The sequence below is a fragment of the Sitophilus oryzae genome, unplaced genomic scaffold, assembly GCF_002938485.1.
Source record: "Sitophilus oryzae breed Bouriz unplaced genomic scaffold, Soryzae_2.0 scaffold_562_pilon_pilon, whole genome shotgun sequence".
Lineage (NCBI taxonomy): Eukaryota > Metazoa > Arthropoda > Insecta > Coleoptera > Curculionidae > Sitophilus > Sitophilus oryzae.
Genome location: NW_022147154.1, coordinates 1,296,285 through 1,310,023, shown reverse-complemented (window position 1 = coordinate 1,310,023; position 13,739 = coordinate 1,296,285). Strand labels below are relative to the sequence as shown.

At 31.8% G+C, this 13,739-nt stretch overlaps 1 protein-coding gene across 1 annotated transcript in view; it reads left to right on the top strand.

Moving 5' to 3' along the window:
• LOC115887359 (transcription initiation factor TFIID subunit 1) overlaps nt 1–10,333 on the top strand; it is a 58,449-nt gene extending 48,116 nt beyond the window's left edge. The window contains exons 18-27 of the mRNA XM_030906779.1: nt 96–336; nt 810–1,054; nt 3,213–3,428; nt 3,484–3,715; nt 4,251–4,618; nt 4,917–5,059; nt 5,705–5,830; nt 7,847–8,029; nt 8,529–8,667; nt 10,015–10,333. Of these exons, the coding sequence (XP_030762639.1) occupies nt 96–336; nt 810–1,054; nt 3,213–3,428; nt 3,484–3,715; nt 4,251–4,618; nt 4,917–5,059; nt 5,705–5,830; nt 7,847–8,029; nt 8,529–8,667; nt 10,015–10,229 (2,108 nt within the window). The 3' untranslated portion in view covers nt 10,230–10,333. The remainder of the gene's footprint in view (nt 1–95; nt 337–809; nt 1,055–3,212; nt 3,429–3,483; nt 3,716–4,250; nt 4,619–4,916; nt 5,060–5,704; nt 5,831–7,846; nt 8,030–8,528; nt 8,668–10,014) is intronic.
• The last annotated feature ends 3,406 nt before the right edge of the window (nt 10,334–13,739 follow it).

Here is a 13,739-nt window from a genome sequence, read left to right as displayed (position 1 = left end):
AAATTTCAAACAACGGTAGAAATGCACCAAGCCTATACCCATTAAGTATTTTCTGCATTTAAATGTAATATAATAGAAAATAAATATTGTTTTAGGAAGGGTTTTAAAAATAATAAGAACGTTTAGACATCCTAGTGGAAAAGAATACACTCGAGTAGAATATGTAAGAAAACCAGCAGTGATAGATGCATACGTCAAGATCAGAACTACTAAGGATGATAGTTTTATTAGACAATTTGCTACACTAGACGAGGCACAAAAAGAAGAGATGAAGAGAGAAAAGAGAAGGATTCAAGAACAACTTAGAAGGATAAAAAGGAATCAAGAAAAAGAAAGGTAATAGAACCATTTTCTTTTAAACTCTTTCCTGTGCGATTGGACGTCATTAGGATAAATTAAAAAGTTCGTATATATTTATGTATGAACTAAAATGCTTAGTTTTGGAGATAGAGTTGTAGAAGTTTCAGTTTTATTTAAATTTTGTTCAAATAATTATTTCTGAACACAAATTTTCATCCAAATATCGACGTTAGTTCACAAATCATTTGGAAAAAAATAAACTAAAAATGAAACGAATCTCTATGTCTATAGTGTAGGAAAAGTATCTCCGAAACGAAAAATTTTTAAACATACATTTATACGAACTTTTTTACTTATTTTTATCTGCAGAATAAGCTGCTGAAGTTTGTCGAATACAATTCGGACCACCCTGTATATGGGTTATTATAGGTATTAGTTAATATTTTTTTAGATATAGATGTTATTAATACTACATAATTAATTAAGAAGCTAATGAGTGTTTTTTACAGATTAATAATGGTACAACAGCAATTACCAAAAACATCTTTAGCTCCAAATATTCCAACTGAAAAGTTGCCAAATCCAAGCGAAATACCTACATCGCCATCCGCTCCTACAAAAAGCGCGACAACTAGCCCATCAAAAAGTAGAAGAAAAACGAAACTTAAACCAGACTTAAAACTTAAATGTGGTGCATGTGGAAATGTGGGCCACATGAGAACAAATAAGGCCTGTCCGTTATATCATAATATTGGTATATAACATTTTGATAACATAGTGTGTAGGCTTGGTGCATTCTCCCCCTGTGCTGTCACGTCGGAGAATACGTTAAACGGCAGAAACAAATAAACGGTTTAAATAGCGATTTTATTTAGGCCGTAAACGTATATAATTATAATTTTAGAAGATATCCATAAAAAATTTAAGCACTAGTTGATTAAAATAATACATACATTAATTTTGATCAACTTGTATTTTATTCTCTCATAGTATATGCCTATTTAATTTTTTGATTATGTAATGGGCACTTTGTTTACAGTACATCTATCCGTTCTGTAGCTACGGGGCATCCGTAAGTGCGGAAACGATATTCTCTCGATATTTCTCATAAAATGAAGGGTAACCGGGACGGCGTGAAATAAAGTAGCCGGGCAGTTCTGATTTCTGCTGTACCGAGCGCTGCTGTCGGATTTTTAAAACGTCGTTTGAAATGCACCAAGCCTATATAATAGTTATTAACGTAATAAGGCCGATAAACAACAAATAACGGCCGGGCTGAAGTTTGTGATCCGAGGCGATAGCCGAGGATCATAAGCAGCCAAGGCCGTTATTTGTTATCGGCCGTGTTGCGTTCTAGATTTTTCGTCATACTGCAGATTTTTTAGAGCAATAAACACTACTATTTAATAACAAATTTTATTGAACAATAACACAAGTAAGGATAAAAAATACATAATGTCTTATACTAAAATTCATTTTTCATGATAATGAACATGGAAATTAAAAAGTGCACTTGTTGTTCTTAGAAATCTGTAATCCTTCCCAGGGATTTACAGATTTTATAGAAGAAGATGATGCTACTGAAGAATGGCAAATATTTGTATCCACTAAAGACACATTATTTTTGGAGCTATCATGAAAAAGTTGATTTGTTATTTTCATTCTTTTGGAAACTGATTTTTCTATGTAAGTTTCTGCCACTGTTGAAGACTCCCATCCTCCTAGCTCCTTTAGCGATAGTAAATCACCACCATTTTCGGCGAACGAGTAAATCACCACCATGGTTGCTGATGATCTACGAAATGAATGCCCTGTATAACGTTCTGGATTCTCCAAGTTCAAAAATTTTGCAATTTTCTGCGGTACGCTCCCGATGGTATGTATACCGACGATTTGCTTAACACACTTGCCTTTCTTGTAACCAATGAAAAATTTTGGATTGTCAAAGTTACGAGGACGCAGGTTGATGTATTTTTTGTATAAACCATAGGCATCAAACGGAAGGCCCGTTTTTGGAATAAGAAATTTCCTATCTTTCTTATTTTTAGTATTTCTTAATGAGACAAGAATATTTTTCTCCGAATCTTCGAAATCATCAACTGTGAGTGACCAAAGCTCGCTGCGCCTACAAGCTCCAAGAATACCAAGCACCAATACAATTTTTTCGAGTAACCAGGTGTAATCATCGGCATCCAGTAGAAAATTATTTATGTCATTCTCCGACAGAACTTTGCTTTTTTGGTGAATAACCTTCGTTTTTGCGCCTCAGAAACATGAACAGTTTACCAAATCTATGAACAAATATAATTTAGATGAGTATGATTAAATATCGAAGAATATAATGGCTTTTACCTTGATATGTCGATGTTTTCATATACTCTCAACGCAAGCTTCAGCATGGATATCTTTGTCCACAGTGATGTAGGAGAATACATTTCAGACATTCTTTTAGCATAAGCCAGCAATACCGCTTCATTTACGCTGTTTATACTTCTATCCTGCCGCCACTTCAAAAAATTGTCATATTCCTGCTGATATCTCTCTCTGGTTATAGTCGGAAGTAAATTTTGAGTAGCCGCAGCCGCTTCCTCCTGTAATTCCAACGGAATTTCTCGCGACAACTTGTATTTTATTCTCTCATAGTATATGCCTATTTAATTTTTTGATTATGTAATGGGCACTTTGTTTACAGTACATCTATCCGTTCTGTATATATTATATTCCGTATATATATTTCTCATAAAATGAAGGGTAACCGGGACGGCGTGAAATAAAGTAGCCGGGCAGTTCTGATTTCTGCTGTACCGAGCGCTGCTGTCGGATTTTTAAAACGTCGTTTGAAATGCACCAAGCCTATATAAAAATAATAAAATGGTTAATAAGATAAAAATCATAAACTAATATTTTTACAGTTGGGGGAAATTGTTCCTCCATGAATGTAGCTTTAACGGAGGAACAAGAAGAAGAAATTGAAAAACAGTTGAATACCGATGATGAAGATTTAGTCAACGTCGATGGAACAAAAGTAAAACTTTCCGGAAAGCTAATTAAACATGCTGAAGAAATGAAAAGGAGAAGTCTTCTATTAAAAGTACCTAGAGATGTGATTGGGAAAAAGAAAAGAAAAGGTACAGTTAACTTATTGTAAATTATCATCATAACATATTTGGAATTCAATTTTAGCTTTATCAGATTTGCATTGCGATTATTTAAAGAAACATAATAAACCCGCTAACAGACGAAGAACTGACCCGGTCGTTGTGTTATCAACAATCCTAGAAAATATTCTTAATGAAATGAGAGATATGCCTGATGTACAACCTTTTTTGTTTCCCGTCAATTCTAAAATTGTTATTGATTATTACAAAATTATTCAGAGACCAATGGACTTACAGACAATAAGAGAGAATCTCAGGTGAAAAACAATTATAAATTTTTAAAGTTTTATAGGGTCAAGTGGTGTAGAAATGAGACATTTTTCGAAAAACTTTCCGGTTTTTTTTCTTAATAAGAACTATTTAAATACAAAAGTATTTCTTCTATAATATGCGTTTGGTGGTAACGAAACTATTACAGAAGTAAAAATATACCAAAAGTACCCTTAAAAAAGAGATGTGCTGGGTGTAGAAATGGCATGCCTCTGCAGACGCAGTTTATCCTGATGTCAGTCATACTGGTGTCGCCCGACAAAAGTTGGTAATCAGTTTCAAAAGTTTTAAACCTCAAAACGAGACAATGGATTTGTAATTTCAGTTTTTCCACGATTCATCGCACAAAGATTAAACAAATTATGAGGATGATGATGGTGTTAACAATTATTATTAAATGTTCTTGACAAGAAAACTGACTGAATATAAGTTTTTAATAGTTTTATTTGAATGTCTCATTTTTACTTAAACATGGCCTGTCTCATTTTTACACCACTTGACCCTATATGCCATTAATTTTAGGCAGAAAAAATACCAGAGTCGCGAAGAGTTTTTGGCTGATGTGAACCAAATAGTTGAAAACTCGACGTTATATAATGGAGCCAAAAGTAGTCTAACAGTAGCAGCCACAAGGATGTTAAATAAATGTGTAGAGAGATTAAGGGAAAAGGAAGAACGATTAATACGTCTAGAGAAAGCTATAAACCCTCTTTTAGATAACGATCAAGTTGCTTTTACATACTTATTAGAGAATATTTTGAATACTAGATTAAAATCATTGTCAGAGTCATGGCCTTTCCATAAACCAGTAAATAAAAAGAATGTAAAAGATTACTACACAATAATTAAGAGGCCAATGGATTTAGAGACCATTTCTAAAAAGATTATCAGTAAGTTTTAAGTCAATTTTACTTTAGTTTTTAAAAAATTGATTATTTTTTATTCTTAATTATTTCGAAAATGTTGGAAATTAAAAAAACACTTGACGATAAATTTTAACATTTTTCCACTTTTATGGGAAAATTTCATAGGACATTTTTTGTAGAGCTCTTCGTTTTCTAGAAGTTATATCTATAAAAGTTTTTGGTAGTTTGTACAGGTTGTATGTTATTACATTTTGGGAAATAGGATATAAAAAAAATGTTTTCTTAAAGATATTAAAATAATATTTTTTGTTTGTTATTTCAGCTCATAGATATCACAACCGACATGACTTTTTAGTAGATGTGCAGCAAATACTAGAAAATTGTATTTTATACAATGGAAAAGATTCTCCATATACTGAGAAAGCAGAAATGCTAGTTCATACCTGTAAGGCTGCATTGGATGAGGTACTTTTTTATATAATTCATATTTCTCTAGAAAAACAAAGAAAAAAGCGATATAAAATATAATATATAATTTACACGTTATAATACTTCTAATGCTTTGTCTTGGTATGTAATGTTAATAAAACTGGTTAGGTATCTACTGTCGTTTAGTCATCGTTTAACGTTACGTCATCATTATTTGTTAAATATGCATTTTAGAGTGTGTCTGAGATTAGTTCATTTGTTTAGAAAATTTTAAGTACATTATGAAATTATTAATTGACTGAGTTTCGTTTTTATTAAATTAAAAAATGTTAGGCCTTTATCCCCTTTTATTGTCTAATTTATAATTTTCGGAACATATACCAGTTTTTTCCAGGTAAATCGTATCTCTTTTAACTTGGAAATCTATACAATAAAATACACTTTGATACTCTAGAAATTCAAGATTTCTAAAATAATTAAATATACTTATACTTTTTAAACAGTATAAGAAATGCCTATATTTTTAAAACATCAGCAACACGCTATATTATTAAAAAACGCAGTCATAATTAACTTTACTATCGTCAACTGATGGAAAGAAGTTACAGTTCTATTATAATAAAATTATAATAGGAATGGTAGGTATTATTATTATAATAGATTTAATTAATATTTTTTTAGTATGATGAACACTTAACCCAGTTGGAAAATAAATTAGCTTTAGCAGAAGAAAAAGCAATACAAGACGATGAAAACTGGATGGTAAATGAAGATGAAAGTTTCTCACTGGTCGATCATGATAGAGTGGTAAGAATTTATCTACTGTGAAACTGATAATTTATTAATAAAGTCTAGTATGTGTTTTTTTTTCGTTTTAAGTTTTATGTCATATAGGCGGTGATTTTAACAATTATACCACCTCCGATAATAAAAAAAATTAAATTTATATTATGTTTAAATTTGTGTAAATATCAGTATACAGGGTGGTCCGAACTGTATTCCGGAAACTTCGGCAGCATATTCTGCAGATAAAAATAAGTAAAAAAGTTCGTATAAATGTATGTCCTAAAATACTTTGTTTCGGAGATACAGGGTGTAGAAGTTTCATTTTTATTTCGATTTTTTCTAAATAATTTCTGAAGTAACGTCAATATTTGGATGAAAATTGGTGTCTGAGAGTTTTGTGACACGAGAAATTTGATTTTGATGTCAAAATGACTCCTATTTGTAGGGGGCGCCACATACATGCGTTTTGACTGTTTTGAAGAGTAATAACTTTTCGACGGTACCTGTATAAAACTACTGACTAAAAAATATACATTTCCATGACTTTTTACTTAAAAAATGTCTCTTGGTAAAAATCGCTACGAGCAACCGTTCTCAAGATATTTTAACTGGAAATAGTCAATCTATGTCATTATTGACAAAAAATAAGCATACGTTGAATAGAGTTATTTGACTGAAATAATAATTTTTTATTTTTTTAAATTAATCATAAATTTTTCTGCGAAAAAATTATGATTAAACAGTTTCTGTTGAACTTTTGGCACAAAAAGATTTCAAATTTAATATTTCTGTCAATTGATGACAGGTATTGATAATTTCAATTTCAAATATCTCGAGAAACATTACTCGTAGCGATTTTTACCAAGAAACCTTTTTTATGTAAAAAAAAGTTGTAAATGTATATATTTTACTCAGCAGTTTTATACAGGTATGGATGAAAAGTTATTACTCTTCAAACCAGTGAAAGCATATGTAGGTGGCGCCCTCTACAAGTAGGAGTCATATTGACATCAAAATCAAATTTCTCATGTCAAAAAACTCCCAGACACCAATTTTCATCCAAATATTGACGTTACTTCATAAATTATTTGTAAAAAATCGAAATAAAAATAAAACTTCTACACCCTGTATCTCTGAAACAAAGCATTTTAGGACTTATGGTGGGTTCATACAGCCAAATAAAATAAAATAAGAATAAAATAAAATAAAATAAGAAAGTTGGTTATATGGGATACCGTACATGCGTTCATACAGCCAAATAAAATAACAAATAAAATAAGAAGTCTTTATCTTTTAACTTCTTGTTTTATTTTATGTGAAAACGGCTTTGCGCACGCTTAATTCTAACCTAATAATATTTTCAGTTTGGATTTAATTTATTTTATAATTTCACATAAGTAAAATGTATAATATAGTAGGCAACGAATAAATAAATATACTATAAATAGTAAAATTACTATAAACAATCGTAAAAGTTAACTTTTATCCAGCCTCATCGTACTGCGCATGAGCAAATATGTATTTCTTATTTTATTTTATTTGACTGTATGAACGCACACAAATAAGAATTCCTTATTTCTTATTTTATTTTATTCTTATTTTATTTTATTTGGCTGTATGAACCCACCAATACATTTATACGAACTTTTTTACTTATTTTTATCTGCAGAATATGCTGCCGAAGTTTCCGGAATACAGTTCGGACCACCCTGTATATAGTTGCTAAAGTGTGTTAAAAAAATTAGAAACAACCATAGAATGTTTATATAGTATTTGGATTCTCAATGGTTTTGAAAATTTACAACATTGCAAGTTTTCAGTCAAAACATTGAACTTCGTACTATAAATTAAACAAACGAAATTAGACTATAAAAAAATTAAGTACGTAATAATGATTATGTACAATATTTTGAAAATTCAGTGCCTGTTTAGTTTCTTCCATCTTAACCAATGTTTAAAATATAACCATAACAAGAAATAAATAGCAAAAAAAAAACAAAATAAACTTAATTTAATTTTTAATAAAATCTATTTTAGAGTCAATCCAGCTCTCCAGATCACTTATCATCGATAAAGTCGCAACTTGATGACTACGATTTTGTTGACGTTGAAGGTGATATTACAGTGGATGAAATTAGTCCTGAGAAGAAGATCAAATCAGAAGAACCTGCAACTTTGGAGCAAGATTTAGAATTTTCAAGTGAAGATGAATTAGATGAGGTATATTGTAAATATATTATTAAATTAAACAAATCTTCGTTATATATAATTAATTTCAAGGTTTACTGTTTACTATTATTTTATTGAACTAATTTATTTTTACTCATACATCCCTGCAAAAGCGGTGTCACAGCCGTCTTTGGTGCCGTTTTTTTTTTCGATGGCGTGGTATGATTGCTGGAGGGCTAAATGTAAAAAAATAAATATAAAATGTAATCGTATAATGTACTCTCATTACCTCGCAAGGTTCTTGGGATGTTCTTTATATCATTTACCAGCAGTTTTTCGGTCCATCTTTTTAATATTCCTGCCATTTCCCATTTTTTTTCCATTTCCTGTTTTTGAACTTTCGTGGGCTGTTTTATTTTTTTATTTAGTTTTATTAAATTTTTCTATTTAAAGAATCACTGTATAATCTGTTATACTGACTTTGAAGGCCATTTGATTAGTATAGTAATACTACATAAATATAGAGTTCAGTTAACACTTTGATTCTTAGGTTCCTCTAACCGAATTTGAAGATGATCAAAAAGGACTAATAATATCTGCAGAACTTCCTGGCGAGGGTGCTGACGATGACAGTCAGCAGGCGGCAGAAGCAATGGTTCAATTAGGATCTATGGGTTTTTATCAGCAAGGTGAGTTATTGAAAAGTAATATGTACCGGGTGGCCACCTGAGAATGGAGGCTAACTGTATCTCAGAAACTACTTGTCGTTAAGTTTGGGAAACAATTCTAATAAGTAAATCAGCCAAGAGGAATTGCTGGAAATTATTAATAAACACAGTATCTGTTATCATGTAAAACCCTGTACCAAATACGGGAAAATCTATCGAGACAATATTTATATTGCGGATTATTAAGGAAGAAAAGCTCTTAAAATAACCTTTGTTTAATTACGTTAACCTAAATCAGAGTTATCCTTATTTTAATAAAAGCAAGTTTAAACTTCCCCCACCACTTTATTTTATGAGATAAAGCAAAATTTGCTTTATCTTTTTTGCAAAAGTATTACAAATTCTCCATTGATTACAATAGTAATATTTAAAATTCCTCTTCACGTGCATATTTTTGAGAAAATCCGGTTTTCTGACTGGCTATCGATTCGCCCCCTAGCGGACATTTTTCGAGCTTGAAAATAATTTCAAGCAATTTCTCTTGGCCGATTAACTTGTTAGAGAATTGTTTTCCTAGAGTTATACGTTAAGTAGGTTCTGAGCTGCGGCGTCCATTCTTAGTTGGTCACCCGCTACACATGGTACATACCGAGTAGGGTTTTCGGAACCTTATTTATTCGGATTTAATTACTGTTTAAACACTATAGGAACTTCAAAAGAACTTCAGAAGTAAGAACAATAATATAGCATCACTACTTATTTATATCATGCATATAGTTACGTCGCAATGTTTAAAGGCTACTTGTTTTACTTTGACATTTAACAAGTGTCAAATAAAATTCGTAATTTTGTCACCAATTTTTCCTTTCAATTTTAGACACAATACAATATAATATACCGATCTGGTCATCAAAACTGCATGGTCTGGACTTTAACGTGTAATTCAGTGATGTAGACAGCTTAAGCAAAAATTATATGTATTAAATAGAGATAAAAGTTGGGTTGATACATTCCTTCTATACGGTATTGCCGGGTTTTGCATCAAATTTCAAACCGCTTATTTTTCACAATTAGTACTACAGCTGTAATAGATTATATTTAGCTATATATATTATCTTCATTTCAGTAGTATACATGAAAGTTTTTAAAATATTTTTTTTGCGACATTTATTATCTATCCACACATATCCCTACCTACACACATAAAAACCGGCAACACTGTATGTCGCTTTTTATTTCGTCTCTCTGCCTGTTAACCGGTCATTTATATTTATCTCTATCGCATGCATTGAAATATAGACCAGGGAGATAAAGTGTACAGGACCGTATATTATAACGTAATATGTTATTCGACACCTTATTTTACAGAGGAAAGTATGGATATAGATCCGAATTATGACCCTTCCGATTTTCTAATGTCTGGACTAACAGTAGTAAGAAAAGTTGAAGAAACAATGCCACGTCAAGGTATAAAAATTCACGATGATTTAGCAGTGAGTGAAAGTGAAGATGAGGAAATTTCACAAGAGATTCAACCTGATCAAGAAAATATACAAGAAGAAGATGATGGAGTGTGGTTTTAATTATAAACATTAAATTTATTTTTATTTTTGTGAATTTGTTCGAATTTGAACAATACCTAGTAGGTACAAGATAAAATTAAAAAAAATAGACAAAATACAAAAACTGGTTTTTATGTGAACATTTCCCAACACATTTTTTTACTTTAATGGACTATTACTACATACCGCGCTAGCAAGTCTTGTTCTCTGGTCGATATTTACATGTGTGGAAGCGAATCGCTTGGGGATCTTATCTGTGATCTTAGAGTTTATCCGACTCAATGGAAGGTAGCTACTGTAACGCCTATTCCTAAAATAAATAATCCTGGTAGTTTTTCAGATTTAAGACCCATAAGCCTTTTACCTACCTTGTCAAAGATATTTGAAAAGACGATATACATACAACTTGTTAGTTATCTGAACGATTCGAACCTTATACCGCCCACTCAGTCAGGCTTTCGAAAGGGATATAGCGCAGCTTCTGTGTTATTAAGTGTGCTTGACGACATTATATCTGCAGCTGATGAAGGTCGAACTTCTGCTTTGATAATGCTGGATTATAGTAAGGCATTTGACGCGTTGGACCACATGTTGCTTTGTGCTAAACTTAGGTATTACGGGTTCTCTGTGGCTGCTGTTAATTTCTTTCACAGCTATCTAGTTGATAGGTCCCAATTTGTTTCGATTAATGGTAATCAATCGGAGGCAAAGTTTACTACTAAGGGCGTTCCTCAGGGATCCATTCTCGGTCCGTTACTTTTTATTATATACACCATGGACATGGCAGTGGACGATAACCACTGCAAAATGCATAGATATGCCGACGATACCCAATTACATTTAAGTTTTAGAAAATCAGAAGCATACGAAGCCCAGAACAAAGTTGAACAGTGTTTAGAAAAATATACACTTATTCCAGCAAGAACGGGTTAAAACTAAATCCGACAAAGTCAGTAATCGTTTACTTCGGACCAAATAATAACTGGGCGGCCCAGAACATGAAAATAAAAATGTCTGATTCGATTATCTCCGTAGAAAGGGAATCAAAATATTTAGGACTTATATTTGACTCGCAGTTGAGGTTTAGATCTCAAGTGAGTAAAGTGGTCAGGGCATCGTTCATCTCCTTAAGAAACCTATACAAAAACAAAGATTTTCTAAACTATAAATTAAAAAAGCAATTATGTGAGGCTCTTGTATTATCACAGTCCAATTATTGTAATTTTGTTTACGGGCCTTGTCTCGATCAAAAATCTGAGACAGTTACAGAAAGTACAGAATTCATGTATTCGCTTAATATACGGATTAAGATCGAGAGACCATGTTACATATAAACTAGATATGTTGAATTGGCTAAATATTGAAGACAGACAAAAGTTACATTTTGCATGTTTTTTACACAGAATTTTGCGGAATGGTTTTCCTGAGTATTTAACTAATAAACTTAAATTTCGATACTCTAACTATGCTATAAGGCAGTGTAATAATATGGAAATTCCCAAACATCGCACGGCGCTATATCAGCGTTCTTTCTCCTACCTGGCATCCAAGATGTACAATTCCAACTTGAATCTATACTCCCTTGATTTAAACACGTTCACTTTCAAAACAAAATTAAAAACTTATATGTTGAGCGGATATAGAATTACACAATAATTTGATTTATTAATTTTTGTATCATTTACGGAACAATTTTCATTTTTTACTGTTTTTGCTTTAACTTATTAAGTTGTTGATTTTTCTTTATCTAAAGTATATTGTTAATTTTCATTTTTCTTACTAATTCTTTTTTCTTTGAATGTTATTTTTTAAGAATGTATTATATTATTTACTTTTTTTATATGCTCGGTTAACTTAACAGCTCTGCTGAATTTCGCCGAGTAAAAAATAAAGACGTTATTTATTTATTTATTTATTTATTATGTCTAGTGATGGGAAAATTCGCTCGAGTACTGGATTATTGAAATAACCGACATCGCTCGATTAAGAACGAGCGATGCAAGTGCCGAGTACCAAGCGACGAACTAAAGCGATCCTAGAATGAAATAGATTGAAATCCGATTTTAATGTGACCTACTCGATAAAAAGCCGAGCGAATTTTCTACATACATTGCAGGTAGCAAATTTATACGACGCCGTGTATACCGGGTGCGTCTCAAAAGTGGCTCACTCCTATTACTATTTTATTTTTTTAGATAAAAAAAATGAGATTTGGTATGTTAGTATATGACATAAATTAGGATTGATTGACGTATTCAATTGTTTTCTGTCACTTCCTGTTTCACCGGAAATGACCTCGGTATTTTTTTTACTTTATTCGATAGAAAATGACATTCTAAATAGAATGACGTATCATATGTCAACTTTTGACATATTCTCTTAAAAACAAGTTGTATTTTAAATTTCAATCTAGAGTGCCATGGCTGTGTTAAAAACACTAATTTTTAATCAAGGAGCCTTGGAAAAATAGATTTGATCGTCTAATGTTTTTAGTGTCTTGCCCTGGCCGGTTAAAAGATGCCCAAATCATATTTTTGATCATATCTCAATTTTTTTCAAATGGAACGAGGGTGGATCATTAGCATATTTCGAAAAAGAATTTTTTACAAATAATTTGTTACCACACACTTGGTACTTCGAGTCAAATTGTCGTTATGAACCGCATGTTACAATTTCAAATAAACAATATATATGCGAAAATGTCAAAAGTTGACATGTGATATGTCATTCTATTCAGAGTGTCATTTTCTACCGAATAAAGTAAAAAAATACCGAGGGTGCGATTTAAAAATCAAAAGTTGCAGTCATTTCCGTTGAAACCGGAAGTGACCGAAAATAATTGAATATGTCAATCAATCCTAATTTATGTCATATACTAACATACCAAATCTCGTTGTTTTATCTGAAAAAAAAAGTTATAGGGGTGATCCACTTTTGAGACGCACCCGGTATATTTATCCGTTGCGTATCTGAGAGACAAAATTTTAGAACCTACATCGACAATGCTTTGAAATAAACTAAATCAGGCGATCGCCGCATAAAATCATTAGATATGTTTCTGGGCATCTAACATCGCGTTATAAGAATATCGTTATGGAATATGGTCATTTTTTTATAATGAAAATAGGTCAATAATCGCAGTAATTTGAAAACTGAACTTTGCATGAGGAACGTGAAGCATGATGTCCCTTCCATAGAATTTTAAGTACTGGATTCAGAGCTGGATTTCAGTTTTGTGATTTCTATGAGGCGCAACCATCACAAAGCTGCCTCTCTCCTTCCACGTTTCTTAGCAATGGTACAGTTTCTCTTGTTATATACGGAAATTAGGACCCAAATCCAAGCCTTGTAGTAGGTTTTAACATTTTTTTAACATTTTATTTTGTGTACTCACTATTTAAATCTGTGTATATGTTTAGTGTTTAGTCGTCTGTTTACCGTATTCTCCGATGGTGGCAGTACCGGCGGAGTATGTACCAAGCCTATACAGGTTGTTAATTTGTTTATTACTCGCGGCAAGAGCTTTATGGT